Raw genomic sequence first — 16,907 nt, 5'->3', positions numbered from 1 at the left:
AAGTAATTTCATTAAAAAGACATGATAGTGAAAATGGAAGAGACCAGTAAGTTAAAAAGGGATTATCTATTTTCATACTGCAGTCACTTTTAATTATTATAAGTTTCACTTCTGGGTAACTTTTAAGTCTAAGAATTTTAGTTTGTTTCATTTTAACAGTTTATATTTAAATTCGTATTTCTTAGCATGTTGATTTTGTTGCGTTGCCAAGTTCATATGGAAATAGCTCGTATTGAAGAAGATGAGGACAGAATAGAGGTTGCTGTGGAACATTTGCAAAAAGCTATACATCTGAACAACAGTGGGCAGTATCAAGATCATCTAAGACTGACTTGTAACCGTCTTCGTTTGTGTACTATGCTGTATAAGTCACCTGAGCGTCTAGAGGATCAAGCAGTAATGATGATTGAACAGGTAATGATGAAGAATAAGGTTAGGAGCTGAAATAGGTTTGCTTATTAAATTTTGGCAGAGGAAAGCCAGCTGTTTAGTAGAACTGCATATTAGAGCCAGCATCAGCTTGCTTTCAGCAGATTGGCATTGGTTGGTTGCCTTGAAAAACTCTCTGAATTCTCTCTATGGTGGTCATGCTGCTTCACACTCTGAAGACTGCAATAGAGGATTTTTTCCAGATATGTTCAAAGCTTATTTCTTGGGGGTGAGGGTGGGGTGGGGGTGTAGAGGAAGTTATTCATTAGCAGAAATATCAGCAAAAAAGAAGCCTATTGAGAATTGTCAACAATTAAGATTTCATTGCATGGAACAGTGTTTTAATTAATGAGGAGAGCAGTGGCCAAATTGCTAAATGAGCTTGAGAAATGGGCCCATGTGAACCTTGTGAGGTTCAACAAGGCTAAGTGCAGGGTCCTGCACCTGGGATGGGGCACCCCCCCACCCCCCCCCCCCCCACCCCCCCCCATAACAGCACATGCTGGGAGATGAAGGGATTGAGAGCAGCCCTGCTGAGAAGGACTTGGGGGTGCTGGCGGATGAAAAGCTGGACATGAGCCAGCAATGTGCACTTGCAGCCCAGAAAGCCAACCATGTCCTGGGCTGCATCCAGAGCAGTGTGGGCAGCAGGTCAAGGGGGGGAATTCTCCCACTCTGCTCCATTCTCAGGAGAACCCCCTTCAGTGCTGGGTCCAGCTCTGGGGGCACCAACATCAGAAGAACACGGACCTGCTCGAGCAGGGCCAGAGGAGGCCACGAAGATTCTCGGGGGGCTGGAGTACCCCCTTGTGAGGACAGGCTGAGAGAGTTGGGGGGGTTCAGCTGGAGAAGAGAAGGCTCCGGGGAGACTTTAGAGCAGCCTCCCAGGACTGAAAGGGGGCTTGTAAGAAAGATGGGGACAAACTTTTTAGCAGGCCCTGTTGTAATAGGACAAGGGATAATGGTTTTAAACTAAAAGGCTAGATTTAGTCTAGATATAAGGAAGAAATTTTTTACAGTCAGGGCAGTGAAACACTGGAACAGGTTGCCCAGAGTGGTAGGTGCCCCATCCCTGGAAACATTCAAGGTTGGGTTGGACAGGGCTCTGAGCAATCTGATCTAATGTTGAAGATGTCCCTGCTCATGGCAGGAGGGTTGGACTAGATTACCTTTAAAGGTCCCTTCTAATCCAAACTATTCTGTGATTCTAAACATTCTACCTGGCTTTGAGATAAATCAGTATTATGTCACACTTACAAATGACACTAAATAATATAATCTAAAGTCACAGTGTAGTCATTGTCAAGAGTTATTGCATCTAATTCCGTTGTGGTGTCTTGGCACCTGAACAAGAATTGTACTGGCAACTCACTGTTAATTGGCTAAAAGAAATTTCAGCTATTCGCCATTTTGGGATATTCACAGAAATTAAGATGTGTTCACTGAACCTAAAATCAGTACTGGAAAGCTGCTGGTGAGTTGATATGTCTATTGTTAAGACAAAGAAAAGTGAAGATTTTTTTGTCTAGTTTTAATGCTTTTCCATGCAAGCTAACTCTGTTTAAATGTTATTTTTAAAAAAGCACTTATCTCCTCTAATTTTGACTAATTCTGAGTGGACTAGGAATTTTTTATATTTTGTAGCAATTCCTAGTTACTGCACAGTGGATATGTTATTGTTGGTTTCTAAAGAAATACTGTTCTTTATTTAATGTGACAGTATAACGTGACAGGTTATACACTGAGGAATATACTATAAAGATCCATGAGGAACATGAGTACTTTGTGTTCAATTATCTTTGATGTATGCATGTCAAGATCAGCCAAAGTTCTACAGTCACTTTCAACAACAATAATACTGCAGAATGATGTGTAAGATATAAGAAGATACACAATTCCTATAGGTGTTTTTTTGGCAGTACCAAGTTATATGATCTGCATTCTCATATGTTTAGTAAATAATATATATAAATAGGAATATAATAAAAATGAACCTTCTAACAATTCATTCTTTTCTTTACATAGGCTAAAAGGGGAAAGCAGAAGGATAATGTGAGGAAAAGGAGGTCCCTTCTGGTAAATGCAGGTCTTGCACTAGCTCCTGATTCATTTCAGATAGTCCTTGACAGTGAAAATGAAGCTAAAGGTAATGTACGTATGTGTGACTAAAAGTTACTACGTTTGACTTTGCTTTGCACAGTTGTAAAGGCTGGACATAACATCTAGTGGCAACATGGAGAGAATATTGCAATACAGGTGAAGTGACAGTGCTGCTGAATTCTGTGGCAAAGCTCCTATTGATTTCATTAGGGATCTAAGGTTTATATTGTGATACTGGAAGAGGAAATGTTATTGTTTTCCCCTCTGAATCTGAATCTTACTGTTGTGCTGTAATTTTATTTTTGCTATGTGCAACTCAATGTTCTTACCCCAAGGTCAGTTTGAAGTGGTATTTTCAGAAGTTTCACCTCATAATGTTCTGTGTTAATTACATACCATATTGGGTATTCATTCTATACTGTAATTGTCTTTCTATTCTAAAATCTTGCTTCTGAGAGATTTTAGGCATGAGTTCATTGTTTACTTTCTAAAACAGGGATCATAAATAGGCATGTTCCTTACGCCACAAACAGCTTCAATTTGTGACTATGCAGCCTATATCTGAAGATATAGGAAGAGCAGAATAGATGCTGGTGGGGTGTGTGTTTTTTCATGTTGATTGATTTTGGGAAAGCTTGAAGGACTGAAAAAAGGGCTGGATTTCAAATGTTTCAGAAAGTAGTTATGAATCAAATTGTATATGCTTCATGTGGATTTTTTTCATCTCTCATACTTAAAAAATAACCTCAAATTCTTTTTTCTTTGCCCAGTTTCCTCAGGTAGAAGTAGGAGTCAAATAAGCTACCTCTGTGCAAAAGCAGAACATCATATTAAAAGTGTAGCGGAAGTTGATGAGCATTTGAAGTACTTAAGAAATGAAAATGACAGAGAGAGGTAATTACTGTAGACAAGAAGGATCTCTTTTGTCTTGTGTAGAAGTCTCTAATGGGAAGGTTTCTTACTGCAGCTGCTACGTTACTTGACAATACCTTGTAAGAGGCTGAATACTTCAGCCAGACCTGAACATTTAAGCTTGTGTTTAAATTTATGTCTGAAAAGTTCCATTACGTTCTCCTGCTATGCATAGTTGTATTCTTTCGCTGTTTCTGTTTTGCTCTCTCAAGCACATAAACTCACCTGTTCTATTGATATGAACTGAACACACAGAAGAATGAGTGGATTAAGGCTGGAAGACTGAGTAACTTGCTGAGCAATTGAAACTTTGCTGAAGGGATCTTTTAGGTCCTTGTACCACGTCACATGCTACAATGTTTTTGATAAAGAAATGGTGTAGTCCATTCTGAGAGTCAGAAAAATTAATCTGTAGGAAAATCACAGGTTTTGTTTTGACTATTTGTATATCATTTTATCATTATTTATTTAAAAGGAGGTGGTTTTTTTCTGCACTAAAATTTCTTGTGATGAAATTTAACCTAAATTCTATTCTAAAATATTCTAAATCCAGACTTGTTTTCAAGACTTATTTTGAAATTCTCAACATCAGTTTTGAAATACTTAGTTTATCTTAGATAATTAGGGGTGTCACAGACATTTTGAAATTTCAGTATAGTTACTATCCAAAACAAGAATTTTTTCCCACTCTTGATCTGCTGAGGGGATTTATCTTTTCAAATAGTGTTATCTTTGCTACTGATAACTCTTCTATTTATTGATTTTTTTATTAGATTTAAAATTTTATTTATGATGGCCATCATTATTGACGTGTTGTGGTTTTTTTGTTGAACCTGAAGTGTGGAAGATAATCCTGCTTATGAAATAATTTTATGTATGCTTTTTTCTTGCTAGAATTATACTTTGGGCAGATTTGGCAAAAGTTGCACGTAAACAAGAAGTGTGGGATGTCTGCCGCACAGCATGCAGATTTTGTCTCTTGTACGATGATACTTTGTTTAGGAAGGTAACAAAGCCTAGAAAAAGTAAGTGAACAAATTATTTTGAATGTTGTATGCAGAACTTTTTCCTCATTTATTAGAGTTACTTGAAGGAATCAGCCAACATTATTATTTTCTTCTTTCCCATTCCTGGAGTTCCCTGAGACTCTTGTCTCTCTCTGCATGTTGGCATACATGAAATATTCTTTCTAGCTGCGAATCTAGAAATCAGTCAATACATTTTTCTGTTGAAACCATACTCTGCCTTCAGAAGTGTTTCACGAGTGCTAAGGAAAAGTACTTATATGAAATTGTGGTGGTTTGACCTTGGCTAAATGCCAGGTACCCACCAAGTCGCTCTATCACTTCCCCCCCCTTTCCCCTTTTTTTTCTCAATAGGGCAAAGAAGGGAAAGAAAATAAGATAGGAAAACAAAACAACCCTTGTGGGTAAAACAACAGCAGTTTTAATATAAGCAAAGCGAAGCAAAGGTCCGCGCGCGGAAGCAAAAAAAAGAAAACAGATTTATTCTCTACTTCCCATTAACAGGCGATGTCGGGCCTTCTCAGGAAGCAGGGCTCCAATACGCGTAGTGGTTGCCTCGGAGGACCAAGGGTGACCCCACCCCCTTCCTCCTTTCTCACAGCTTTATACTGAGCAGACGTCATATGGTATGGAATATCCCTTTGGTCAGTTCGGGTCAGCTGTCCTGGTTGTGTCCCCTCCCAAGATCTTGCCCACCCCGTCCCACTGTGGGGGGGGAAATGTCAGAAAGAGCCTTGGTGCTGTGTAAGCACTACTCAGCAGTAGCCACAACACCAGTGTGCTATCAACACCCTGCCAGCTCCCAGCATAAAACACAGCACCATGAGGGCTGCTACAGGGGAAAACCAATTCTGGCTCAGCCAGACCCGATACAGAAATGTATCTACTTGTCCAAGAAAATAGGTTAGTTCCCTAATGGTTATCTAGGTCCATATTATCCATCTCTGTCATAGTTAATTACCTGAGGAAGCTGAAGAAAAATGGATTATTGGTCACTTTGAGGCTCACGTGGTAACATTTTTTTTTACCCTTTGTTCCCTTAGTGGCTCCTTGGAGGTATCTGACATTGTTTGTGCCTTGTTCCTTGAGGGTCTGCTGAAAACTCACCACACATGTTAAAAGAGTTCTCAACCTGGGGAAAGAGCACTCTCAAACCACTAGCTGCTTGCTGACTTTTACCTGTATCTGCTAAAGGTTTTTTTGCCTGGGAGTTTGTAAAACTCACCTTTTAGAATAGATGAAATTCTAGTACACTGCTGTTCGCTGTTTTTTTTTCTCTAGACAATGTTAATTGAACCTAGTCCACATTTTTTCTTCAGATTGTTTCCAAGGTCCACTTAAAATAGGGCATACTCTGAATGTTTACAGGGGTTTATAGTTCTATCTGTGTCAGTCTAAAAACTTTTCCTGGGTAGGCAGGAGCTCAAGACACTTTTCATCTCTGTTTAGAAGTGTTTTAAATGATTCAGTCAGAGATTGCTGAAGTCAGTTGATGCTTTCAGAGGTAGAACTTCACTAGAAATCAAACAATAATTGTAATCTTCCTGAAGGTCTCCATTCTCAAGAACTGTAGAGTGGCCTCTTGGAAACCCATTCATACTTCCACCAAGTGCTGCATGTTTCTGTAAATGCAAAGGAAACAATGCTGCATTTGGTGGAGCAGTTGAGGTGATCTATTCTGGGCAGTTTCTAACTGTGGGAATACTATCTGTAGTTAAATGAAATGTGAATAAGCTTGTAGATACTCAAGGCAGGAAGATTAATTTATGGTTGAAGTTTGCTGAGAACAGTTGGCACTGTTCATTTTCATGTTTCACTTAATTTTTTTCTTTACTACTACTAATTCTAGGATTAGTGGGTGAGAAAAGTTGTTTTCCTATATATCATATTGAGGATAGGGCAGAGATATTTGTTGTAGTGTTAAGAGCCCCTACAGAGGCTTGCTGGGTTGTCAGGCCTGAATAAAGGTAAGTAATTCAAGATGTTCTAGAGGTACAGAAAAAGATCATACCATTTCCTATTAATGATGCTTTTGGTGCATGGTTGCCCAGAGTTTCTGGGAAGTAACTTCTTTTTCCCTTTAGTTTGAAAAAGAGATGAAAGATAAAACATGGCTAGTCTGGAGAAAGTAAATACGTGTGATTGGTCTAGGAACCAAGAGCAATCCAATCTATCAGACTGTAGGTTTTAAGAAGACAAAAACATTACTACTTAAAAGAAATTAAAAGGTTATTTTGGAATATTGAAGTATGGTTTAAAAATAGACTAAGAGTAATAATTTAGATTTATCAAAGAGTATTGAACTTGATGGGTTGAAAAGAACCACTGGTTCAGGAGATTGCTTGGATGCAGATTCTGAAAAACTGTGAAGTTTCAGAGCCAGGTTGGATGGAGACTTGAGCAACCTGATCTAGTGGGAGATGTCCCTGCCATAGCAGGGGGGTTGGAACTAGACGATCTTTGAAGTCCCTTCTAACCCAAACCATTCTATGATTCTTTGATTCTATGATAGGCTAGGAGAAAAAGTAGCTTAGTGTATCCTACTTTTTATGCCTTTCCTCAAACACCCACTATTGGCCAACAATGTAGAGGGAACACACTGTGACAGCTTTTATACTCTTCATGTTTATACTAAAATAATCTTGGTCTTTTATTGTTGTTATTAAACCAAAGAAAAATAATGCTATTTTTCTCTTTATTCATGTGTATGTTGCCAGAAAGTCAACCCCATCCACGATTTAAACACACTGAGATTTTAGCCACTACACAATGCCCAGTGCTCCGCTTCCACTGAAACAATAAAATTGAGCTAGATGGGTTATATTCATATTAATGTAATTTCAGTATGCATGTTATGACTGGAGCAAGTTATTGGCTGCAGATATTGAAGTTTGTGCACAAATGCAGCAAAATCACAGGTAACCAATACCTCAGCACTGCCTGAGAAGAAAGGGGTGGAGTGCAATAAATTGTACAGATGAAAAAAAAAAAATTGAGTGAAATAATTTTAAATCTGTGCTTGTTAACTCTTGTAGATTTAAGAATGTGTAGGGATTTTTAAATTTTAAAATGATGGCTATTTTTTTCTGATTTGCATGGTAGTAAGAATGGATGTATTTATTTATAGCACAGAAGAAGAAAGCTAGTACAGCTATGATGGATGATGATCAAGGTGATAGCTTACCAGGAGAATCATTACTACCTGCTAAATCCTTCTCTTTTGAAAGAGATTTACTCAGAATATTAGCAGAAATAAGATTCATTAATGCAGAGGTAAATAAATTACACAGCTGTCATTCATATTTTGTTTCATTTAACTTTGTTTTAATGTATGATTTTATGTATAAATCTTTAAAGCTTTTGAGTTTAGTTATTGCCTATCTCCATGAAACTAAAGTAAGCAGTAGTTTCATGAAGCATCTTTGTCAAAATACTGTGTGAAAGTAACTGTAGCAATACTTTCACTGCAGGTGGTGGTAACACTTTTTTACAAGGAATTCTATTGTAAATGTTTGACATGTGACATTATATTGCTGGATCCTTAAAGTTCCAGTATGCTTAAAATATTTTTTTTTTTCCTCAATGAAATGATTTAGTAAAATTAGCTGTAGACGATTGGAAGGTTATGAAGTATTTTACATTGTATTTCATATAGTTGTACATGCCTATGCAACATCTGAAAAAGCATTTTATATTTTTTAATTTTTGAAGAGGTAACAACAGTAATACTAAGTCACAGTCTATTCTCACAATGATAACCTGGGTAAAAATTTTTTTTCTGTATTTTTCCAGGCAACTGTTCATTTATTAAGATTGCAGGGAGTTGAACTGAATGATCATGCTGTACCTCCAGAAGATACAAGCCAGTATCATCCAGGATACGTTTCATGTTTTCCTGAAAGTGATCCAGAATGGAAAACATACAGGTGCTTTTCTTTGATATATAACAAGACCTGGGAACTCTAACATATTGTTGTTATCACACACAGATGATAATTGTAAAAGTTATTTATTCTTGGTAAAATTCATTGTCACCAGATGCTTCATATTTGGAGGTAGCCATGGTAATGGGAAAAGGAAAAGAATAAGAATGTAAAAAATTAGTTTGAAATAACTTTTCTTTAGTTTGCTTTCATTCTGGAGCATGCATTTTATTTTTCATTTAACACTTATTTCTCTGAAACTAGAAACTAGTATCCCAACCTTGAAAACTAGTAAGTCTGTGTTGTATTGACATCTAGACCATGAAATTCTATCTTTAGAAATCTCTTGCCCCAAATCAAAAAACTTTTGTCTTGCTTCATAGCTCCTGTAGCCATAATGATGTCTGAGTACCTGAATACATACAATGAATTACTTCAGTTTACAAAACTAGTCTGTTCCATCCAATCAATGAAATGAATGAGGCAGAGTAGAATTATTGAGCAATTATTGGTTTTTTTTCTGGTCTAACATGGTTATTTCTTGTGAAGAAGGAGAGGGGGGAGAATTCTGAAGGTGGTATTTAAACTTTCTTCTGTTCACATTCATACTAACATTAACCTTGTTGTGACAGTGGCCATGTCCTGAAAGAGCTCTCAGGGGTGTGTCCCCTAAGTCTGTTCATGAAGTCTGAAGATTATGTAAATCTCTCACATTGTCTGTTTGTAAATATTCACTAAAACAGTCTAAATTGATTAGAACCAAGGGACAAAGATGATGAGGATTCTGTTCCAAAATTTGCTACTAAGTTGTTGTTGAGTTTACCCAATCAGATTAAAAACTCATAGGAAAAAACCACTTTGGGCTATTGTGTCCTATACCGTTGTTGATATAGTAATATCCTGTGTCTGTGCTTTTGGTTTTGTGACTTAACCACGGTCATTCAAGACTGTATTTTTAATATTGCTTTTTCTAAGTAATGGTACATCTTGATAATTAGGAAAAAGAAAAGAAATAAAGTTACTGGAAGAAAGTTATTTCATAAATATTAAAAAGATATTATTCTATTAAAAATGAATTAAGCATTTCAGAACATCTGGAGATATCTTGTGAATGTCATAACACATAATGGTTGTTAAATGAAGAATATGCCTCCTTAACACTTGAGTGGAATGCCTTTTATCTGTGTTCAGGTAGAGCCCTGTCATGGATATTTAATGATTTCTAGCACTGATGTGTGGATTCACATACACATTTTAAAAAAACATGTAGATGAAGCATGAACTATAGATGCTATTTTTTAAGCTAATAGCATTTGAGTGTCAGAGACTATTCATTTTATGTTGATACTAATTCCTTTCCTGAGTCATCTTCTCATCCAAGTAATATATAAGTTAATGGATGGTGACTTAATAAATGCAACTGAAAAGAAATGAAATTTTTGTTGTTGTTGATTGAGATGTGCTACTGCATATTTAACCTTACCATATAATTCCTTTTGTTGAAGTTTTGGAATAACAGCTTCTTTATATTAATTTTCTAGTTTATGGATAGACTACTTATCTCAATATGCTATGGAAAACTTCCAACGCGGAGCTGAAATAGGAAAAGAATTGAATGAAGCCTGGATTGTTCACAATGCTGTGGTGTATATCTTAAACTACAACAGACATCTTATCTCTTCAGGAAGACAGAGGGAAATTATGGATTATCTGCAGACTCTTCTTGGAGCCATCAAGACTGTTGGGCACAATGGGTAAATTTAGATGTCTGGTTATGAACATGCTCTTTTTACAAACATTGTAAATCACTTTGTGCTGTGAAAGACTTATTGTTGACTTTCATTAGTAGTAGAACAACTTTGGTATATACAGACTAGTTCAGAAGATTAATTTTGTGGTGTGAAAATGACTTTTTAATTCTTTCTATTTGTTCTTTGTTACTGTTCACTATAAGCCATATTAACTTTACACTAAGCAATATTAATTTCTCTTCGTTGTGGAACAGCAACATATGCATGTGAAATATTTTGTTAAGCTAGTCAGAAAGAATCAGGAAAATTTTCGTAGTCTGTGGGTTTTCAGGACAGCTCGACATATGTTTGCTTGCTGTCAGTTGCTCTGAAGTTGAATTATGCTGTAAATATAGTTAATTGTAAATATTTCTAATCAAAGCAAGATGGTTAGTCCTGGTTCTGAAATATATGAGAAAAGAGGTGGGGGGGGGGAAAGGGAATGTGCACACTAATAGACCATGAAAATAAGAACATAGATTCCACAGTGGTTTAGAGAAATCCTGTCCTGTAGTAAATGCAATGGGAAAATGATTGACTAGGAGAGAGGAGATGCTCAAGGCAAAGTCTGACTGTGGGACAAAATCCTAGAAATTTTAGCACATTATTGACAGTGACCTCAGCACTAGGCAAACCATTAGGGTCAGCAGCAAAGAAGGCTCTTTTAAGAGTATTGGAGAACAAAGCCTGAAGTGCAGTTTGTGCAGAAATGAAGACTGGTAATACCTGCTTATTAATTCTGATATTTATATTAGCATGTATCAGCAATAATATCTTAGTCATAATTCAGTTCGTGTTGTCTCAAAAGAAAATAAAGTAATTCCAGCTCAGCAGTTGATTGGCGTGAAGAATAATACAGTGTAATAACTAAGTGGTTTTGTGAGGGGGTTGGCTTAAGCATGGCAGCCCACTAATAAAAAATTTTAAATGTGTTTGACATAAATATGAGGGATTTTTTTTCCTGTGAGGAAATAAAAGCTTCAATTATATAAAGAGCTGAAAAAAATATGATGCAAACAATGAAAGTTGGTTGTGGTTTTTTGTATGTTTAACCATTTAAACTGCTTTTCCAATGAGAAAACTTTTTGTAACATCCATAATTTTACTTTCTAAGAAAAATCGAGATTTTCAAGTAAACTTTATTACTTCCTCTTATTTTCATCTGGTGCAGTATGTGTTTTTGATTTCTGTTTACTTCTACAGAAGCACCACAATTTTATTGATATTATGTAATGCTTTGGCTCGGGGCTTAATTCTTTGTTGGATTCCAAAGCCAAAACTTGCTGAGAAGAAAAAAAAAGATGCAGCAACAGATAGGAGTAGAAAAGCTGAGGCAAAGAAACATGAAAAAGCAAATGTGATCCAGTCTTTTTCAGTAGATCCCAGTGGACTTCCTGATATCAAAGCTGCCTTACAGGTACAAAGCCCTCATTTTTTGTAGTCTTTTTTGATGTCATATATTACAATTCATATTAATTAAATTTTAGAAATTTTTGCAAAAAATAAGCTACCATCTTTTACAGTTCCTGCCAGCACAGGTCCTCCCCAAATGCACACTGATGTTCCTTTCTAACTGGGGCTGAGGGCTGTAACTTCTATTTGCTACATGGGTTGGCTTAATGGAGATGATGTTAGGCTTAGAGATGCATGTACAGTAATTTTAAATTAACTAATGGATGGCCAGTTCCATACAGAAAGCTTTCCACATTTCTCCTGTGTTTCAGTCTCTCTTTTCTTCTTCGTGTTTAGATTTGTGAATTTGCCCTAGATGTGGTAACTGGAACCATACCTAACGAAACAGTACCTATTGCTGCACAACAACAGATCATTGCTACTTGGGTGAAAGCTAAACAGTTACATCAGCAGCAGATCGAACAGAAACTTGGGACTGAGGAGAAGGTATTATTTCTCTGAAATCTTGCATAATGTTGACACTTATTTGAAAAATTAAAATTAATAACTTCATTTAATAATGATTGAAATTATCTGTGTGTATGTTCTTCTATATATTTGAATCAATGTGAAAATAAACTCTGGCTGTAGTTCCCATAAATCTTTACGTAAACCAGGAAATTTTTCACATTGGGCATACCAGTGAGTCCTCCTGTTTTTAGCTGCCAAGAATAATTATGGTGATGTTTGTCATATGATGACTGTATAACAAAGTTGGGTTTGTATTCATACATTTAAAATAATAAAATGGTTATAATAAAAATGGTAAGAAAAATCAGCTATATTTATATCAACTTTTAATATGGTCCCTTTATATATAGAATATGGACCTAGTAAGTTGAAAAGTAATATTTTATTCCTATCTTTTTATTTTATTATATCTGTAAAACTGGAATCCATCAGTGATATATGGAATTTACATTCATTGTATTGTTGCTATGTTTTTTAATGTAGCATCTGTAGAAGTTCGAAGTTCACAATGTTAATTAAAAATAAATACATACATAAAATCCCCCATTTTAAGGACACAATAAAAAGAGGAAGACTTGCTTAATGCAGATTGAGGTTTTCAAACATAGTTATTACTTTGTCATCTCAATTAATGTCCTTAATGTTTACTTGCAAAAAACAATATTGTTGATGTGACTTTTTTATTTCTGCTTAGAATAATGATGAAGCACAAAATCCTATGGCAAGAATTCTTGTTGGTCTAGAAATGTATTCATGCAATGGCTTGGGTCTCATGGATTTCACTGTTCCTAGCTTATCTCAGGTATTTAGTTTTGTTTTATTAGCTCTTGAATTTTTTATTATTATTATTATCATCATCATCATCATTATTATCATTATTATTTATTTATTATTATTATATTAGACTGGGTATCAGGAAGTATTTCTTTGCAGAAGGGGTTGTTGGGCGTTGGAATGGGCTGCCCAGGGCAGGGGGGGAGTCCCCATCCCTGGAGGGGTTGAAGAGTCGGGTTGACCCAGCGCTGAGGGATCTGGTGGAGTTGAGAACGGTCAGTGTGAGGTTCATGGATGGGCTGGAGGATCTTCAAGGGCTTTTCCAACCTGGACGATGATTCTGTGATTCTCTGAATTTTAAGAAATTGCATAGTAAAAATGTGATTTTAGTTTAGGAAGGAGGCAAAATTCATTTTGAAACTTTTATTGTACCATTATTTCCTTTAAAACTTTCCAAGAGTTTGAATAGTTATGACAGGTAAAAGATTTTTGTGACTGAATATTTTCATTTATCCAAAAAACAAATAGCATTAGCATACCAGTATTAGAATTATTCATGTTATTTCTATAACCATCAGGTGAGCATAATGGGTTCAGATGAATTCTGCAGAGAAACATACTTCTGACCTTTCATTTTTGTGGAGAAAACTTTCTAGAATCATAGAATCATTTGGGTTGGAAAAGACCCTTCACATCAAATCCAGCCATTAACCTCACACTGCCAAGTCCACCACTAAACCATGTCCCGAAGTGCCACATCTAGGTGTCTGTTAAACACCTCTAGGGATGGTGACTCAACCACTTCCCTGGGCAGCCTGTTCCAATGATTGACAACCCTTTCAGTGAGGAAGTTTTTCCTAATATCCAATCTAAACCTCCCCTGGTGCAACTCGAGGCAGTTTCCTCTAGTCCTATCAATTGTTGCTTGGGAAAAGAGACCAACCCCAACCTCATGACAGCCTCCTTTCAGGTGGTTGTAGAGAGGTGTATTTTGGAGTTTGTATTGGAAATATTCAGAATTTCAATAGAAAACTTCATGTTAGTGAATTTACTTTTGGCAGTTGCAAGGTAGAACACAACTACAATTTGTTACTATTTAAAGAAGTGGCTTTTTGCTGAACCTTATGCAAAGCATAGTTTCTTAAAGTACTTGCTTTTAGTCAGTCTTCCATGATTACTCATGCCGAATAGTGCTACACTTTTCCTGTGATCCTGTTGGTTACCAGGCTATTCAAGAGAAGTAAAGGTGGTGTAGAAAGGTTTATACCCTGTATTTTCAAAACAGTGAATTGTAGTCTTATCTGTTTGATCACCACATTTATAATTTCTACCTCCTGTAAAGAGCTTTCTTAAAAGACTAAGATGTGTTTCCCCATTTAGCTAGGAATCTGGTGACATTGTCTAACACTTTTGTAGATGTCCTTCTTTCTGAAGACTGGGAGCTAGGTCCTTATAAATATATAGGTATCTAATTCTAGTTGATCTACAGATGTACGCCAAATATTATGAGTTAGCTGTAGCTGTTAATTCAGTGGCTTAGTTTTGGAGTGCGGTATTGTAGTATTCTCATTTTGACCAATTCATTAGCAATTCCCATTATCTTAAAAAGATGGAACTTTCTGACACATGCAAAAGCAAGAAAGATGTTTAGATCCTATAATGAAACTACACATGAAATACTGTTATTGTAGAACCAGTTCTATCTTCCATTCTTACCTTTGGCTTAACTAAAATGGACTCTGAATTTCTGAAGTCCTGTTCCACTGATTTTCAGAAGAGGACTGAGAACATGTAGTAAGCTCTGGCAGATACTGCTGGTCAAAAAGCATGCGCACTTACTACAAGGTAAACAATGCTTCTCTATTATATGTTTTGATTGCTGTAACTCTTTGGTTTTCTAGATTGTTTTATCAGGTACTTGTTCCATGTCCAGGTGGATTGTGTGGAAGGTACAGCTGTAAGCATGCAAGTGCTATAGAAAAGAGCATGATAAAAACCTGAGATTTAAACTCTCCTTTTTTTTTTTTTCTTTTTTCCAGCTAGTGAAATTGGCTTTAGAATGCAGTTGGTCAGATTCCTTAGTGGAATTGCAGACACTGACACGACTGGCGTATTTTGCATATGTGTCACGTGACTATGAAATAGTGATGACTTGTTCCAAAAGGGTCTTGCAATCAGATGAGATTTTTTTCCACAATAGAGATACTAAGAAATATGAAATGTAAGTATATGGGATTTTACATGATACTGTGATATACTTGAACTAAGTTTTGAAGAAAGAGTATATAGGGTGAGTGCATCTGATCACGTAAAGGTGAAAGAATCTTTTTTACAAAGAAACTGCATGGTTTCAGGTGAATGCGAAATTTTCCTACTTCTGCTGACTCTGTTATTACCAGTTGCATAAGTACTGCAGATGTTTTAACTCCACAGCATAGCCTGAGTAAAAGGCAGTGTGAGATCCAGATTGCAGCTCTGGACCCAGTTCAGGAAGATACATGAACTTTGTTACCCCAGTGAGTCAGCAGGTCATACACACGTGCATTTGAGTGTCTTCCTGGGGAGTGCTGCTTTTCTGAAATGGTCTCTGGCAGTCATGGCCTTTTCACACTTGTTTAATTTCCAAGCAGGAAGTAGCTTATTCTAGCTCTTTTGCTGATGCAAATTGCTTCCAGTGCTGAACTGGCTCTGACACACCAAGGGTCTGCACAGTTCATGGAACAAGATGGAGCTGTGAGTGAGAATAGGCGATAGCGGCTACTGTATCCCAGGCTTTGGTGTCAGGTGGTTTTTATGGTCTTTATTACCACCTGTTCACATTGGTGCAATAGGCATGTAACTCATCTCTTTAAAAGCCCAGTGTCCTACTTAACTGATAAAACTTTGATCTCAAAGAAAAAAAGTTTTAGTATATAAATGGATCTGTTGAAGTCCTTTATTATAAAAAAGGTGATATCCTTTGATCCTTCTATTTTTTTTGATAATTTCCTCCAATGTGGAGGAATGTAATTTTATCAAAAGAGGAAGGAATCAACTCCTTTTAGTAACAGTTCGTTGGAATGTAGAAAGTTTGAAATAAACGTGAAACACTTAGAATTTATTGTTAATTTTTCTCTCTGAAAAATAATTTCTCTTTAAAAAAATATTCTGCTCTTTGAAATTCATGGTTGTTTGCTACATGAGGAAAAATACGTAAAACCAAATAAGATATCTTAATACGAAATTATAGTTTCAGAACATCACAGAAATTGAGAAAATACTTGCCGCATATCTAGCAATCTGCAAACGGGTGAATGATAAAATGTTTGATTCTTTGACAAAAAAATGTAGTCGTGGATTGTCAGTGCTGTTTCCAGAGAAATGGAAGATAAATTTAGTCATCCCGTGGTAAAGCACAACTTCAGGACAAGGAACGGTTAAACATTTGGTTTTAACTTTTTTTTGATTGTAGTTAACTTGTACTGTAGAACGCTGGTGTCCTCTTGTGGACGGAGATCATAACTGCATGATAGTTCTCACCACAGAGTAGGAACTAGGCCAACTAGAATGTCTACATTTCTGTATAAGGTTGCACATGTAACTAAGAGTTTAAAAAGAATCTTGCAAATTGTAATATTTCTTTTCTTACAAAATCACTATTAGCCAAAGATATAAAATTTATTTACTTATTTATTTTTAACTGTTTAACTGCTGGGACTGAAATCTACATTCTTTTAAATGTAGTAGAATATGATCCAACTCAATTTCGCCAGAGCCCTGTGCATACTTTACCAGACATAAGTGAGAACAGTTCTGTAAGAAAGTTTCAGAAAGTCTCTGATTTTCCCTATTTCTGTTTTTAATTGCTTGCCATGTAAGCTTGAGTTTGGACTAATACTTTGTTTAATGTAGAATAGTGAATAATGGGGAGAAAACCCCAAATCTATTGCTAAGTGTAGATAATAATTTTTAAAATCTGATTTCACTGTTATTTTCATTAGAGCTGTGAAAGAGATATTTTATTTCTGATATCTTTTCAGAAAATGTTCAAT

The 16,907-nt window shown here is 36.2% G+C and overlaps 1 protein-coding gene across 1 annotated transcript in view; it reads left to right on the top strand.

The window, feature by feature from the left end:
* Positions 1–16,907, top strand: part of CFAP46 (cilia and flagella associated protein 46) — a 76,533-nt gene that overhangs the window by 16,960 nt on the left and 42,666 nt on the right. The window contains exons 13-23 of the mRNA XM_074875640.1: positions 186–414; positions 2,455–2,575; positions 3,300–3,423; positions 4,336–4,466; positions 7,594–7,739; positions 8,259–8,392; positions 9,931–10,143; positions 11,383–11,596; positions 11,929–12,078; positions 12,797–12,904; positions 14,916–15,097. Of these exons, the coding sequence (XP_074731741.1) occupies positions 186–414; positions 2,455–2,575; positions 3,300–3,423; positions 4,336–4,466; positions 7,594–7,739; positions 8,259–8,392; positions 9,931–10,143; positions 11,383–11,596; positions 11,929–12,078; positions 12,797–12,904; positions 14,916–15,097 (1,752 nt within the window). The remainder of the gene's footprint in view (positions 1–185; positions 415–2,454; positions 2,576–3,299; positions 3,424–4,335; positions 4,467–7,593; positions 7,740–8,258; positions 8,393–9,930; positions 10,144–11,382; positions 11,597–11,928; positions 12,079–12,796; positions 12,905–14,915; positions 15,098–16,907) is intronic.

Source organism: Strix uralensis, chromosome 7 (assembly GCF_047716275.1).
Source record: "Strix uralensis isolate ZFMK-TIS-50842 chromosome 7, bStrUra1, whole genome shotgun sequence".
Classification (NCBI taxonomy): domain Eukaryota; kingdom Metazoa; phylum Chordata; class Aves; order Strigiformes; family Strigidae; genus Strix; species Strix uralensis.
This window is presented reverse-complemented; position numbering and strand designations above follow the sequence as displayed.